The 17,241-nt window shown below is 37.7% G+C and overlaps 1 protein-coding gene across 4 annotated transcripts in view; it reads left to right on the top strand.

The window, feature by feature from the left end:
• ECPAS (Ecm29 proteasome adaptor and scaffold) overlaps window positions 1–17,241 on the top strand; it is a 122,101-nt gene that overhangs the window by 23,721 nt on the left and 81,139 nt on the right. For all 4 annotated transcript variants that reach the window (XM_024252121.3, XM_063714360.1, XM_009244745.4 and 1 more), the window contains 2 exons: window positions 9,565–9,695; window positions 16,587–16,703. In XM_024252121.3, the coding sequence (XP_024107889.2) occupies window positions 9,565–9,695; window positions 16,587–16,703 (248 nt within the window). The remainder of the gene's footprint in view (window positions 1–9,564; window positions 9,696–16,586; window positions 16,704–17,241) is intronic.

Raw genomic sequence — 17,241 nt, 5'->3', positions numbered from 1 at the left:
AGCCTTGAAATTTGACCGAAGTCTTCTAGCTGTTTTTCCTCTTCAAGATAGTTTTGGCAAATCTTGGTCCTTTGCATTTCTTTAAACTATAGAAAGAATCAACTTTTTTTTTTTCTTCTAGTGGTATCCACACATTTAAAGATTATTCATCCACTCATTCATTGATTGAGATAGTATCTTCGTATCTTGCCCAGGCTGGCCTGGAACCAGTATAGGCTCGAGCCACTGTGCCTGGCTCTAGGATCAGCTTTTTAGTGTTACCCAAGATATCTGATGGATTATGCTTGGATTATATTGTCTATAGGTCAATTTGGGGAGAATTGACATCCTATTAATATTTTTTAATCTGTGAATATGGTGTATCCTTTAAGTTTTCCTTAATTTCTCATAGTGGTGTATTTTAGTTTTCTGTGTAGAGGTCTTACACATTTTTCCCTAGATTAATTCCCAGCTATTTGATGTGTTTTGATGTCATTGTAATAGATGTTTTCAAATTTTGTTTTCTAATGGTTTATTACTATTATATAGGAAACCAATTGATTTGTGTATTTTGTTATTCTATTAATTTTTCCATAGATTGTTTTGGATTTGTGTACCAATCATTATCTTTAAATAATGAAAATATTATTTCTTCCTTTCTAATCTTAATGCATTTTATTTTTCTTTGTCTTATTGCTCTGAATAAAATTTGCAGTACAAATTTGAATAGAATTGGTAATAGTGAACATCTTTACCTTGTTTCTGAACTCAGAGGAAAAGTGTTTGGTATTTTACCTTTAGATATAATGTTTGCTGTAAGTTTTTATAAAAATCTCTTATCAGATTAAGGAAGTTCTCTTTTCTTCTTTGTCTATTCAACATGAATAGTTTGTTCCCATCTATTTAGCATGAAGAGATGTTGAATTTGATCAAATGCCTTTTCTGTATATATTGAGATGATCATATGATTGTTATTCTCTATTGTGTTAATGTGGCAGATTACACTGATTTTAAATATTAAACCAACTTTGCATCTTTGGAATAAATCCAATTTTTGTATGATGTATTATCCTTTTTATATATCACTGGATTTGACTCACATATTTTTTACTTATTTTATGTATTATGATTTAAATATTATTTTATTATCTCATTTGCCTCTATATTCATGAGAAATATCTTTTATTTGCTTTTATCTTTCTGGGGATACCCTTGTTTGGTATCAAGGTTATTCTGGCCTCTTAACATCAGGGATGTGTTCCCCTGCCATCCCCTTACCCCACCTTTTTCTCTTCTCTGGAAGAAGTTATAAAGGAGAATTTACCAGTGAATTCATAAGGTCCTGGCATTTTTTTGTGTGGGGAGGTTTTTAAATAATACAGTTCATATTTGTGGTAATTTAAAATGAACCAGTTTTTTAAAGCAGAGTTTATAATTGTAAGTTGTATCATTGTGGTCTGTCTTTAGAAGTAATTAAAAAAGCCCCTTAAAATCATGTAATTATGACTTTGTACTAAGTTATGCCTCCATATGATGAGCTCTTGTGTCTCTGAGGTATTGTCACATGGGATTTTTAGCTTTCTGGCCTGGCTCAGTTTTCCTTTGGTGGTAGTAAATGGGGTTATTAACATACCTAGCATAGGATTCCTACTCTAGGTGGGATTCTACTAATAATTCATGTTTTGCTCCCAGCTGATGGAATGTGTGTTCTCAAATATTTCTTAGACTTCTGATTTATTAAAATACTTATTTTTGTAGTAGTAGTCACCTTTATTTAAAAAGGAGGTAAAATTAGCCAAATATGATGGCTCATACCTGTAATTCCAGCACTTTGGGAGTTTGAGGCAGGAGGATCGCTTGAGGCCAGGAGTTCACAAGCAGCCTGGGCAACATAGACCTCATTTCTACAAAAAATACAAAAAAGAAAAAGATAATTTCTTCTTGCCACTGAGCTTAAGGGAAAAAAAAAAAGAAAAAGGTAAAATTAAAGGAATAATGTATTCTGAGAGATAATTATATATAATATTTATATAACATGGAAAATATTTTATATCATGTATAATCACTCTGCCAAACCTAACCAGTTAAGGACATAGCCCTCCACTAGACTGAATCGACTTCATACGCCACCTACAAGTTCCTGTGATCCCAGAGCCACCCTCACTTTTGACCTGTTGGATACAGATTTGGGGGTCTCCATGGACCCCTTCAGGTTTAATCATTAGCTAGAACGAGTCAGAACTCAGGAAAGCCCTGTATTTATGGTTATGGTTTTATAGAAACGGATACAAGTTAAAACCAGCCAAAGGGAGAGACATGTAGGGCAAGGCCTGAGAGGGTTCCAGATGCAAAGCTTCTGTTGTGTCAGGGTACTTTCCCAGTATAGCAGTGTGTGATAATACACACAATGCACTGCCGATCACAGAAGCTCACCAGCTCACCTGAACTTTGGTGTCCAGGGTTTTATTAACCAGGTGTTATTGATTGATTGGCTCATTGCCCATGTGACTCAATTTCTAACACCTCCCCCCCCCACCCTCCTCTCCCTCTCCAACCCTTCCTCTTGCCCAACTCCCCTAATCACCTGGCCGAAACCTGCAAGATGATTAGTCGTTCTAGTGTGATCAACCCCCATCCTGAGTTATCTCTTAGCATGAACAATCTGGGGCCCACTGTGAGTTACTTACTCAGTGTAAGTTATCAGATGTGATTAGAGGGTCCCACCGTGAATAACAAAGGCACTTCAGTTACTGGGGAAATCCCAAGGGTTTAGCGCTTTCCTCTCAGGAACATGGACAGAGGTCACCTAAATTCTTTATTACACAAGAATATAAAAGCTACACCTGTAATATGATAGCCATATATAACATTATATAATGTTTCACAACATTCTTGTGAAGCAATCTTATGCTGTTCCTAATAGACAAGTTCGTTAATAACCTTAGAGAGTTTTAGTTTACTAAAACCAGTAATGTATCTGACATGAAAATATAGGTCCGTTGGCTCCTTTATATCTTAGATTCTCGGAGAGAATCATTAGTTGGGCTTTCACAAGTCTATATTAATAATGTATAGTTTATAAATAATAGCCCATTTAGAATTGTCCCCATAATATATGCAAAGGAGGAATTTTATACTTTTTAAATGTGTGTTTCTCATGTGTGTGTATGTATATGCACACAAAATCTAGATACTTCTTTTAGCAGAAATTCTCCTTAGTTGGTTGATATGAAATAAAGGATATTTTCCTAAATCACATTTATAACTGAAGATTTGGAAAACATTGTCTGTATATGTTTGTATTTTTTCAGTGATTAGACACTGATATAAATGCTATAGGGGTAGGGGGAAGAAAGGATAGGAGATTTATTTTTTATTTGTTTGACTGTGTGGATTAATGCTGCTGTAAATTTATATTCACTAACCTCAATTGCGTCCTTTACACTTTCTTCACGTTTGTAGTTCATTTTACCAGTCAATTTTCTTCCCTTCTTCACTCTGAGGCAAGCCTTTTCCTACCAGTGTCACACTGCCGACTTGCCCTCTGCTCTTCAAATCTCAGAAGAAGACTTTGCCTTCTATTTTACAGAAATAATAGAAACCATCAGAAGGGAATTCTTTCAGGCCCTTCCATAAAATTTATAACATTGATTTTATCAACAGCAGTCTTCCTGTTTCCCTCCTGTTATAATGGCAGAGATGGCCTTCTTGTCCTATCTAAGGTAATTCCTCAGACCTTGAGCTGAATCCTAATCTCTCCCATATTCTCAGGGTCACAGTCTAATACTTTTTTCCCTCTTCAGTTTCTTTTTCTCTAGTGGCTTTTTCCTGTTGCTATTTAAATGTGCTCAGAGCTCTTATTTGATTGAAATAATGAAAAATAACTGTTTCCCTCCCCTTTCATAACTAAACGTTTCTAAAGAGTTGTCATTTACTGTATTCCTCGCATCATTTTTAATCTTCCACTGATTCCTCTACCCTGTACAGTCTGCTTTTGTCTCTACCACTTCATTGAAACTGCTTGAGTCAAGGTCAGGTGTAAACTCTATTGCTAAATGAACTGGATTCTTTTCAATTCTTATATTGCATGATCTTTTTGCATCATTTGAAATGGTTGACTGCTGTCTCCTAGGAAAATCTTTCTTAATTATTCTGACCCCACGTTTTCTTTTTATTTTTGTCTGTTGCCTACCATTCCCTTTTTCAGACTTTCCTTCTCCTGCATTTAAATGCTTGCTCGCAAACAGTCTGTCCTAGGCCTTCTGTTATTTTCTTTCTACATGGAGTTATCGTATACCTGTGAGGTAAGCCTGGACAACATCCATGCCTCTTCCCTCTTCACTCTTTTTACCCATGACCACCAAGCTCTGGCGCATGGTAGAGTTTCAGTAGACACTTGAATGAGTGACCTAGATAGGAGAATTGAGTGCTTGACTGTGAAACTGGGAGGGTGCTGGGCCTTGAAGGAGGAGAGAATTTTGATGAGCAGGAAGGAGGAGGAGAAAGGTTGAATTGCAGCTGGTCACATATGGAGTTAGCTTCTTATTCATAGTAGTGAGTTCCCTCTAGTGTTGTTTTCTGACCTTTGAATTTGTATGTTTTTCCAATTTTGTAATAAATACTGCCTGAATGAGACACATTCTAGTGAACCTTTGGATATTCTTTCAAATAAAACTTCCTGTATAAGGTATAGTATGTATAGTATGCGTACCTGATAGAAAATAAGGTCATTCTTGGAGACAGTTGTATGGTATAGGCAAGGATTTTTAGACTAAAGGTCAGAAGACTCCATTCTTATTCTTACTCTGCTGCTAATTACCTGTGACCTTGGGCAGATCCTTAAAACTCACTGTGCTTTTTTATGTTATATAATCTTTCAGTCTTCTTCAGTTCTGTTTTCAGTCCAGTACAAATCTTTCTTTATGCAGGCTTCAAAATAAATTTTCTTCTTGACTTGGGGGGTAGTCACAAGATTGTTTATAATAATTCATTAAACCGTGCATTTATGTTTTGAATAATTTTCTGTATGTATTATACACAGTTAAGAAGATTTTAAAAACCCACAAAAGACTTGTTTCCTACATCCCTCCATATACCAAAAGAAAATTCCAGATGGATCAAAGACTTGAATGCAGAAAGCAAAATCCTAAGTGTTCTTGAAAGAAAACAGATAAATATACCTGCCAGGAGACTCCCAGTTCACCCCTAGCTTCAGTGATTGTCTAGTAGGACTCACAGGATTCAGCATATATTTGTACTCCCAGCTAAGATTTAGTATAGCAAGGTCACCAAAGGGAAAAGTCATGTGAGTGAAGTCTGGAGGAAACCAAGTGCAAGCTTCCAAGAATCTTCTGGTGGAGTCACATAGCACACGCTTGATTCCTCGAGAAGTGAGTTGTGACAGCACCTGTGAAATGGTATCCACCAGAGATGGTCATCAGAGACTTGGTGCCTCAGGTTTTTATTTGGGGCTGGTCATGTTGGTACCTTCTTCCTAAAATGTACCAAAATTCCTCCCTGAAGGGAAGCTGGTGTTCAGCATAAACAGTATTATTTGCACAGACAGGCACGGTGAACCACTCTTAGCAGTTCTGGGCATGGTGGGAACCCTGCCGAAATCCAGGTTTCCAGATGTCAGCCACGGGCCAGCCTCAGCTAGAAAGCACGTCTTTCTTTCTTTCTTTTTCTTTTTTTTTTGAGACAGAGTCTCGCTCTGTTGCCCAGGCTGGAGTGCAGTGGCACGATGTCCGCTCACTGCAAGCTCCGCCCCCTGGGTTCATGTCATTCTCCTGCCTCAGCCTCCTGAGTAGCTGGGACTACAGGCATCCGCCACCACGCCCGGCTAATTTTTTGTATTTTTAGTAGAAACAGGGTTTCACCATGTTTGCCAGGATAGTCTCGATCTCCTGACCTCATGATCCACCTGCCTTGGCCTCCCAAAGTGCTGGGATTACAGGCGTGAACCACCGTGCCCGGCCGAAAACAAGTCTTTCTACAGGTAGCAGTCCTAGGTCTGTGTAAACTCTTCTCTGCACAATATAATATTTAAAAATATTTTGCAGTGAAAATGACTTTTCTAAGCATGCCTAGAAACTCAGAAGTCATATAGGGAAGGAATGGTAAGTTTAACTGTACTCAAAAGACTTAGGCTGGGTGCAGTGGCTCATACTTGTAATCCCAGCACTTTGGGAGGCCAAAGTATAAGGATCGCTTGAGGCCAGGAATTCAAGACCAGGAATTCAAGACCAGAGACCTCTGTCTCCACAAAAAATAAAACATCAGCTGGGTGTGGTGGCATATGCCTGTAGTCCAAGCTACTTGGGAGGCTGAAGTAGGAGAATAGCTTGAGCCCAGGAGGTTGAGGCTGCAGTGAGCTGTGATAGCACCACTGCACTCTAGCCTGGGTGACAGCAAGACCCTGTCTTATTTAAAAAAAAAAAAAAAAAAAAGGAAAAGAAAAATGTAGCAGTTGGTTATATCTGTAGATGTTGACCTTTCTTCCTTTTTGTGAAATTTGAACAAGGTTATCTTTTATTTAAGTATGGATGGGTCTGTAAAGATGACCTAACAGTGTTAGATTGATTCACCTCAAAGAAGGTGGAAGGCTTTACCTTTTCCTCTGGTGTACCCAGCCTGTTTTAGCAGGACCCTCTCACATGGTGGTTGGTGCTCTTTCTTCCCATTCCCATGTTCTCATAATTTTATTGTGTTTAGGATGTTACATTTGTCTGTCTCGTGAGGGAGAGGAGATGTTAGGAGCTATGCTGGGCATACATAGAAGCATCCAAATGATTGCATGAAAAGGAACAGGGACCGGATATTTCACATCCTCCTGCTGCTGCACCCCAACACCCCCCACCTCCCCCCACCATTTTCTTTAACTTTGACAGAGATTCTCTAGGTCAGTTTATTATGAAGAGTTTAATTTTCTGCCTTTGTCCACAGAAAATTCTTTTCCAGTTTCTGTAGCTCAAATTTGCAGTTTCTACAGCCTAAGAGCTGTAAGGCACTAAGGAGCTGCTCCCTTACCTGTAACTTCTGCAAACACTGTGGGTTGAACTCAGCATTCCTGAGAACTTCTTTTATAGCAGCGTTTAGCGTTTATCAAATAGAATCACTGGTATCTCAGAATGAGCCTGTCTTTCTTTCCTCCCTCCCTTCTTTCTTTTTATTATTAATTTTTTAAACTAAACTTGAGACTTTATTTGGATTTTACCAGTTTTTCCATTAATGTCCTTTCCCCCCCCCCAGGATCCTGTGCAAGGCACCATTTAGTTGTGATGTTTTCTAGCTTTCTCTGGTCTGAGACAGTTTTTTAGTCTTTTCTTATTTTTCATGATCTTGAAAGTCCTGAGCAGTACTGGCCAGCTGTCTTATAGAATGTCCCCCAGTTTGGGTTTTTCTGTTGTTTTACTCATGATTAGATTTGGGTTATGGGTTTTTGTTACTAATACCAGAGGGGTAAAATGCCTTTCTTGTCACATCATTTCAGGGACACATGATATCTGCATGACATCATGAGGGTTACCTTCTTACTGGACTAAGGTAGTATTTGGCCGTTTTCTCTCCTGTGAAGTTAACATCTCTCCTTTTTTGTATTCTAAGGAAGCATTCAGTAAATCTAGTCTACCCTCAAGGGGGAGGGTGGGTAGGAATTAAACTTCCCCCAGGCTTCTTGGGGAAACTTGGAAACTTTTCTTCCTATAAGAAGAATTTGCCTCTTCCCCCCCAGTTTCTTTCATCATTCAATAATTATTTCCATCAGTATGGACTCATGTAGATTTACATTTTGGCTTATAATCCAACGCTAGTATTTATTTTGTTCCTTCTATTGTCATGGCTTGGGCTATTAGTTCTTTCAGGTGGTTCCTGTGTCCCTCTGACTTGTTCCATGTTCCATTTCTTTATTTTTGAGACAGGGTCTTACTGTGTCACCCAGGCTGGAGTGCAGTGGCACCATCATGGCTCACTGTAGCCTCAACCTCCCAGGCCCAAGCAATTCTCCTACCTCAGCCTCTGGAGTAGCTGGGACCATAGGCACTCGCCACCATGCCTGGCTAATTTTTTCTTTTTTTTGTAGAGATGGGGGTGTCTCTGTGTTGATCAGGCTGGTCCTGAACTCCTGGCCTCAAGCAATCCTCCCTCCTTGGTCTCTCAAAGTGTTGGGATTATAGGCATGAGTCACTGTGCCCGACCCCATGTTCCATTTCCTTTTAGGCACTGCGAGACGCTTCAGGCTCATCTTGTTTTTGACCTGCCCCAATCCCTAGACTCAGACCTTTTTCCAAGGAGCTTGGTTCCTTTTACTGGAGAGTGGTATTGAAAAACAAGATCAATTCTGGGTGTTAGGTATGCTTGTTGCTACTAGGATGTCATTGCTTCTGCCCCTCTCAGGATCGATCTGTTGATCTGTCTGTCTATCCCTGTATTTATTTACATCTCTGTCATTGATCCATCTGTTGAGCAGTCTATATCTATCTAATCTATCTTCCTTTAGAAAACTATTGTGGAAAATTTCTGGCAAACACAATAGTAATTCTCAGTATCTGTTATGAAGCTTGAATAATTATCAATTAGTGGCAATCTTGGTTTTACTTATATAACCCCTCCCCAGTGTCTCCTCATTATTTAAAGAAAATTCTACTAGCTATTATTTCACCTGCAAATAGTTCCATGTTTATCTCTAAAAAAAGACTCCTTTAAATATATATTTTAAATTGTAGTAGATACAGTAGAAGGTATGAAAGTGTAGAGTTTGATGAATTTTTATAAATGTATTTATCTCTATAATCACGCAGATCGAAATATAGAACATTTTTAGCTCTTTAGAAAACTCCGTAATTCCCATTGACAATTTTTGTAGGGACCTTTAAAAAACAAACCTAACCACAATACCATTATAGTACCTAAAACAATTTTAACAGTAATTCCTTAAAATCAAATATCTAGTTGTTTGTGTAGGCTCCCCTTTCATCCCTGCTTGCCACTGCAGTGTACTGATTGAAGAAGTTGCCTTGTCTGAAGTTTATGTGATAAACTCTGGGTTTTGCTGAGAGTATCCCCATGGTGTCACTTAACATATGTCTCTCATAGTGGCTTTCTTAGGGAAACTTGGCTGTTTCTTTCTAACTAGGTAACCCTAACACAGTAATGGGCAGTGATCCTGTCTTTGGAGAAACTTCATCAGTAAGATGATTTCACCAGAGATAGATATATTGTCCCTAATAACTGATGGTATCTGATTAAAGTTTTGCTGCCTTGCTCTACTAACTAGTTCCAGAAGATGCCTTCAGAAACCTTGTATCCTTTCCAGTATCCAGTTAAAACTGAGTAACGTTGCATGTGGGAGAGAACTTTTTGTTCTTGGTTTTGTTTTCTTCCATTCTAAAGGGTAGACCAGGTTAGAACAATTAACCTTTTTGGTGTTGTTTTGTTGCTGTGTCAAAATATCTGTACAGGGCTAGCTATGGTTAAAGTCCTGACTGAAGGATTGCAGTACAGAAAAAAGGAATAAGCTATAAAAATAATTGGTATTGGTTATGTTTGGCTTGCTAAGTTCTCTCTTTTTTTCTTTTTATATTATAGATCAGCTTGAACGGGTCTTTTTACGACTTGGCCATGCTGAAACAGATGAACAATTACAGAATATTATATCTAAATTCCTTCCTCCTGTTTTGCTCAAACTGTCTAGCACCCAAGAAGGAGTACGTAAAAAGGTGAGCATGTTGGGACAGCTGGGGGAATTAAATGATGAATAAATGAATATACATTATCAAGTGAGTTTTCTGTTCCCATTATTGAATTCTAGGTTTGTGATCTTAATTATGGCCTTTCAAAATGGAGAGTAAGTCTAGAACCAGCTTTTATGATTTAAAAGTAGCTTTTGTATCCTTAGCACAGCTGCATTTAGCACCAACTGTCTACTTGGCATCAGTGTCAGATAATATAATTGAGATAATTATCCTGGAATGTATGGAGACATGATCTGAAATCCATGCCATTGATTCCAATATGAAAGGCATGTGGTAATGGGGCAAAAATATTCTTTAGTTAATTGTTGACAATGATTATAACCTTAACTAAAAGTAAGCAAAATAAAAAAAAATTTAAGCAAAATAATTGTATAGCTCCTGTTTCAGGATTCTGGAAAGTAAGTTGGATAACTGTCACATCAGATTTTCATTTTCTTTCTTTTTTTTTTTTTGAGATATGTTCTCTGTCACCCAGGCTGGAGTGCAGTGGCACCATTACAGCTCACAACAGCCTCAGTCTTCTGGGCTTAGGCCATCCTACCTCAGCCTCCCAAGTAGCTGGGACTACAGGTGCAGACCACCATGCCTGGCTAATGTTTAAATTTTTTGTAGAGACAGGGTTTCACTTTATTGCTCAGGATGGTCTCAAGCTCCTGAGCTCAAGCAGTCCACCTGCCTTGGCCTCCCAAAGTGCTGGGATTACAGGCATGAGCCACTGTGCCTGGCCAGTATTTTCATTTTTTAACGAAACTGTTCTACATGGAACATTTCCCTCTTGATTTGTAGAATATTTCATTAGTCTTCCAGTATATTTATAATAGGTCATCCAGTCTTTGAGCTATGGTCAGGTTTTAGTCCTTGGGCCACTGTAATTGGCAGTGACTTCCTGGAGGTCTGCCCTGAGAGGGATTCCAAGGTCTGATTTGGGTTCAGTGCAGAAAGAGTATCTTTAGGAATGTCTTTTATGTTTATATCTCTTTACAGGAGGGAATGGGCATTCTTGTCATATATTTGGCATGTCTGCAGTTAATCCTTCTTTGCTGAGATAGACGTGCATTAGATTATGTCACTCTTCTATTTAAAACCCTTCTGTGGCCTTCTCTTACCATTAGGATAGCAAGGTCTAAAAGGCCCTTCCTGAGTTGATTTCTGTATACTTTCTTAGCCTTATCAGTTTTGTTATTTAGCAAATATTTACTGAGTGCCTTCTATATGCCAGGTCTTGGGGATATGGTGATGAAGACAACACCTAGTTGGGGAAATCTGTATAAAACAGTCAGGCAAATAGTACATAGTTGTAATTTGTGATACATGCCAAGATGGAAAAGGGAAGGATTTTATGAACGAATATATTTGGGACATAATTTAGACTAAGTGTGGGTTATGAGGGGAGGCCTCTGTGGTGTGCAGGAAGTAGCCAGGCCAAGAGATGGGGGAGACCATTAAAGATAGACCCTGTGCAGGTGTTCTGAGCTGGGACAGAGTGTGATGGCTTCAGGAAATTGGAGAAGGCCACAGTGATGTCCCCAGTGCATGAGACGAAGCCTGATAGGAGGAAAGAGGTATTCCAGGGGCACTGATTTGAAAGGGTATTGATGGTAGTGCCACCATCACTCTAGCTGTTGGCTGGAGAAAGACTTGGAGTAGAGGCCAAGAATGGAGACCTGGAGAGCAAACGGAACTTTTGCGTTAGTCCAGGCTTAGTATCATCGTAGTTTTTAACTCATTTACTTATCTTAGATTTGTTTTTTTGTTTCTTCGTATTTTTTTTTTTATAGAAAGTCATTCATCTCTGTCCATCTACTTTAAATGTTCAGTTGTGTATCATTCACTTCTATCATACTATTATTCTTTTTTAAAAAAATAAATTTTATTACGTATATTTGATGTTTACAACATGATGTTATGGAATACATACAGATTTTAAATGTTTACTGAAGCAGATGAGCGTATCTCTCACATAATTTTATACTATTCTTAATATTCTGTTATCATTATTTCAAATGGGAAATTCTATTCTTGTTTCTGATTTTATTACTACCAAAGTTTTATCCTTTTAATGGGCCATTTTAAAAGGAAACTCAGCTTTTAGATGAATGTTCCCTTTTTAACTGTATTTTTTTCTATTTTTATTCAAATTATTTCTTTTTTTAGATAAGTTTTTCTTGTGTAAAGTTTTAATTTATATAATAACCTGGCAATGGTTCTTATGTGTCAAGAAAAGTGCTAAGGACTTACATCCTCACGAGATTATGTGAGGTAGGCATCCCATTTTACAGATGAAACTGAGGCTTGGAATGATTAATGAACTTGTTTAAGGTCAAATAACAAATGGTCAGGCCAGGATTTGAATGCAGGGCTTTTGAACTTCAAAATGCAAGCTTGGCTATCAAGTTAAATGCTTTATTCTTTAATTATAATATGTTAAAAAAAGAACCAAAAATGACCTCAGCTTATGAATTTCTCTTTGATGACTATTTTGGTTATATCTAATAGTTATATTGATGTGCAGTTTGGTCATTTTATCTTTGACTTATTTATAAGAGTGTTGTTTTTAGTTTCAAAATATTTGATATAAAATTTGCCTGGTTTTATTGCATTCTGGTCAGAGACCATAGTGTGCAAATGTTACAGTCCTTCAAAGTGTATTCTAATGTTTGTAAGAAAAGTCTTTCAGAAGATAAAAATAATACTTCCTGTTTGTGGAATATGGAGCTCAGCATGCGCTAAGGCCATTCATTAGTAACATTCTGCATTCATGTCTTGAACCTGTCTTCCAGTCCTGTTATAAGTCGGTAGTACTAAAGTACAATGTCCTACTGCTGTTACAGTTTTTCTGATTTTTCTTTCAGTTTTAATAATCTTGGCTTGCTGCATTTTGATGTACAAGTTTAACATCTTGTCTTTATTAATAATTGTAGTATTTTATGTATATTTTTTATCTTTTGAATTCCATTTAAGGTTTTTTCTCCAAAACCTGTTTTATCCAAAATTAGTATTGTTAAGCATTGTTTTCCTTCTGTCTGCTTGATAAAATATTTGCCCCACCCTGCAATTTTAACCTTATTTACTTTGGCTGTATCTCTTAGTACAATGGAAATGTCACATATTTTTTGAGGTTTGAGCTGAGGGCATTTACGTTAGTTATTGTGATTATTAACCTATTTTTAAGTTTTTAAGAAAAATTTTTATTGATACATAGTTATACCATATTTATGGGGTACATGGATATTTTGATACATGCATGTAATATGTAATCAAATAATTTAGTATTTAGGATACTCATCACCTCATTATTTATTGTTCCTTTGGGTTGGGAACATTTTAGATCTTCTAGCTATTTTGAAATATACATGATTATTAACCTGTTTTATCACTTGGTCTATTTGTCCTTTCCCTCTCTCCCTTTCTTTCCTTCTCTCACTTTCTTGTTATCAAACTGTCAACACTGATGTCTTCAAGGGGCTGTGAAAGGACGAGGGAAAAGGGATGCTTAAGATTTTCCACTTGATTTATTATAATAAATATATCTTTCTATTATAACTTTAAAAAGCAAACACAATAAAGTAATAAGGATAAATGTAATCATTTTGAACTTAATACATTTAATTTATACTAATAAAGTAGCATTTTTATTTGTGCATGTAAAATTGGTTAAGTTGGAAAACTTTTGGAATAGGGGAAATGGAATCAAACAACTAAAATAGACTGTTGTATATTAAGCATTGTGCTAAACTCTTTGACTTATCTTTTCATTTAATCTTTACAGTAGCCTTTGAAATGTTATCTGAATTCCACAAGTGATTTTTAAATCTTTCTTGGTTTATGGAGGATTCCAGACAAGATATAACCATATTTAGGAAATTCGCCGATATTTAACATGACAATAATGCTAGTAGAAAATTAAGTAATTAATCCATTTAAAATTCAAAATAGGCCAAGTGCAGTAGCCCATGCCTGTAATCCCAGCATTCTGGGAGGCTGAGGTTGGAAGATCTTTTGAGACCAGCCTAGGCAACATAGCAAGATCTCATTACTGCCAAAAAGAAAGAAAAAAACCATGCATGGTAGCATGTGCTTGTAGTCCGAGCTACTGCAGTGGCTGAGATAGGAAGATAGCTTGAGACTGGGAGTTCGAGGCTGCAGTTGGCTATGATAATGCCACTGAACTCCACCCTGAGTGACAGAGTGAGACCCTGTCTCGGAAAAAAAAAATCAAAATAAATTTATTATTTAAAAAAAGCATGCAATTGTGGGCAAGATTCTCTGTCTCCATTGATAATAATTTTCTATAGAGTCCCTCTAGGAATCGGCCTAGATTAGAATGTCAGAAGAGGGCTCTTTCCTTTAGACTAGTTCCTCCTGATTGTTTTCTCTTGTCGCCTAGCGGTATCACAGATCCAGGACAGGTAGGAAGTTCGGATGAAGTATGGATGACAATGCAAGTTTCTAGCTTCTTGGAAGGTATCATGTCTCACTGACAAACACTTCCGCTGATGTGAGTTCAAATATCAGCGTTTGAAAAGGTTAAAAAAAATGGGCTCTGGAGTCATATTTTGACTTCGCTATTTGCTGGCCCAGTGTCCTTGGACAAGTTACTTTACCTGAGGCTTCTGCTTCCTCATCTGTAAAATGGGAATGACACCACCTCACTGGTTGTCATGAGAATCGTATTAGATAAAGAATGCCTGGGGGAAGAGTGCATAGAAACTGTGATAAACATTAGCTATTTTATTATTACTATTTTATCATTCATTCAACAAACATTGATTACAGAGTTGTTTTTATTCTTAAACATAATTCACCAATTTCATTATTGCTCTAGATCTCTTGGAATTTTTTGCTGTCGGTGTCAAACATCTCTACAGCTTTCCTTGTGCATGCTTTGAGGCTAGAGCACAAATTTCACAAATGAGGGAGAATAGTGTAAACCTGGCCCTGCAGAATAATTACCTTAAACTCTTGAGTCTTTCTTAGGCAAGGGCTTCTAAAAATCTTATTTTTCAATGCTCGATTTCTTTTCCGTTGGCAGATAATCTTTTTGTTGTAGTATAATTGAGGCCATTTGACATGAGCCTCTGTACATCCCTTTCTATCCATGCAAACTGTTGACTTGTCAATTCCTATTTTGCTCTCTTTTCCCACTTAAAGGAGAGGAAGCTTGTTATTTCTTACAAATTATTTGATAGTATCCGATGATATTCAGAATACAATAAAAATGCCTTACTATTGACAATAGCAAAGACTTGGAACCAACCCAAATGTCCATCAGTGATAGACTGGATTAAGAAAATGTGACACATATACACCATGGAATACTATGCAGCCATAAAAAAGGATGAGTTCACGTCCTTTGCAGGGACATGGATGAAGCTGGAAACCATCATTCTAAGCAGACTATCACAAGGACAGAAAACCAAACACCACATCTTCTCACTCATAGATGGGAGTTGAACAACGAGAACACGTGGACACAGGGCAGGGAACATCACACACTGGGGCCTGTCGGGGGGTGGGGGCCTGGGGGAGGGATACCATTCGGAGAAATACCTAATGTAAATGATGAATTGTTGGGTGCAGCAAAGCAACATGGCACATGTATACCTATGTAAAAACCTGCACGTTGTGCACATGTACCCTAAAACTTAAAGTATAATAAAAACAAAAAACAACTCCCAGACAAAAATAAAAATGCCTCAGCATTTTGCCGGAATCCTTTTGTAATCCAGACCTTGCTTTTATGAACTCTTATCGTTCTGGGCTTCAGTCAGATGCAGTGTGCCCCATTCCTTCTTATAACTGATACTCTGCTTGGAACTCATTAAATCTTCAGGACTCAGTGTTCCTGTCACTTCCTCCTTGAAGTCTTTCTTGATATAGCAGATACCTTTGTCTTCTGGAAACCCACTGTATCTTGTATGTCTCTCTTTTCATAGTATTCATGATGTGTTGCAATAATCTGTTCTTCTTGGGGGACATGCTTCAGTGTAGGCCCAACTTTGGATCTCAACTTTGTTTAACTAAAGGACATTGTAAAAATAAATTCACTTGGCCAGGCGCGGTGGCTCACGCCTGTAATCCCAGCACTTTGGGAGGCTGAGGTGGGCGGATTGCTTGAGATCAGGAGTTTGAGACCAGCCTGGACAACATGATGAAACTCCGTCTTTACTAGAGTACAAAAATTAGCCAGGCGTGATGGCGGGTACCTGTAATCCCAGCTACTTGGGAGGCTGAGGCAGGGGAATTGCTTGAACTCAGAAAGTGGAGGTTGCAGTGAGCTGAGATCGCACCACTACACTCTAGCCTGGGCAACAGAGTGAGACTCCGTGTCAAAAAAAAAAAAAAAAAAAAAAAAAAAAGCCAGGCGCAGTGGCTTATGCCTGTAATCCTGGCACTTTGGGAGGCAGAGTCAGACAGATCATGAAGTCAGGAGTTCGAGACCAGCTTAGCCAACATGGTGAAAAAATACAAAAATTAGCTGGGCATGCTGGCGTGCGCCTGTAATCCCAGCTATTCGGGAGGCTGAGGCAGAAGAATTGCTTGAATAGGGGAGGCGGAGGTTGCAGTGAGCCAGGATTGTGCCACTGCAATCCAGCCTGCGCAACAGAGCAAGACTCCGTCTTGGGAAATAAAAGAAAAAGAAAAAAAGAAATTCACTAGTGCATAGATTTTTGGGAGACAGTATTTTTGAACAAAGACTCATGTAGTGTATACTTCCTTTCTGGGATGTAAAATTTACACCCTTTAAAAGAACAAAGTAGCTACTATTTACTAACATAGACAACATCTGAGAAATGGATGAGTGGTTTTTAAGATATGATCAATAACTTCAGTTCCCATCGCTCTGTATTTTAGGTAATGGAACTGCTGGTCCATCTGAATAAACGTATAAAAAGCCGCCCCAAAATACAACTTCCAGTAGAGACACTGTTGGTTCAGTACCAGGACCCTGCTGCAGTTTCCTTTGTCACAGTGAGTGTTGTATTGGAATATTTTCTGACTTATAGCAAATTTTCTTTCCTAACATTTATTAGATGTCATCAACATATTGGCAAGCTTAGAATTTCACCTTAGACCACTTCTAAATGAAACATGAGTTTTTTTTTTTTTAAATGACACACTGTTTTTCCACTGAGTACCAATCCAGAGGAAATGCTACTTTACAGTAGCAGGGTAATGAATAGCTGTTTACATTGGGCAAAGGAATGTTGGTGAAATGACTTCTCAGGTATGTTGTTATATAAAAGAATTATTTGATTTTTGGTAAGAGACTATATGAAATGGGTCTGAATAGAGGGAAATGTTATATGGCTTGGGCACGAATAAAGCATAGTGGAAGAAAAAAATCAGTAAAATGGCAAGAAGATACATGAAAGTGAATTTAAAAAAATCTTTTGTGTTTTTGATGTGTGTATTCAGAAAGATATCTTTTTTATAAAGTGGAGTAAATCTGAGTCTGGTAAGAAACATTCCTTTTAAAGTGTTGTCTTCATAAAAATTAAATGTAAAA

This window comes from Pongo abelii, chromosome 13 (genome assembly GCF_028885655.2).
Source record: "Pongo abelii isolate AG06213 chromosome 13, NHGRI_mPonAbe1-v2.0_pri, whole genome shotgun sequence".
Lineage (NCBI taxonomy): Eukaryota > Metazoa > Chordata > Mammalia > Primates > Hominidae > Pongo > Pongo abelii.
Note: the sequence above shows the minus strand (reverse complement) of the source record. Positions and strands in the feature narration are given on the sequence as shown.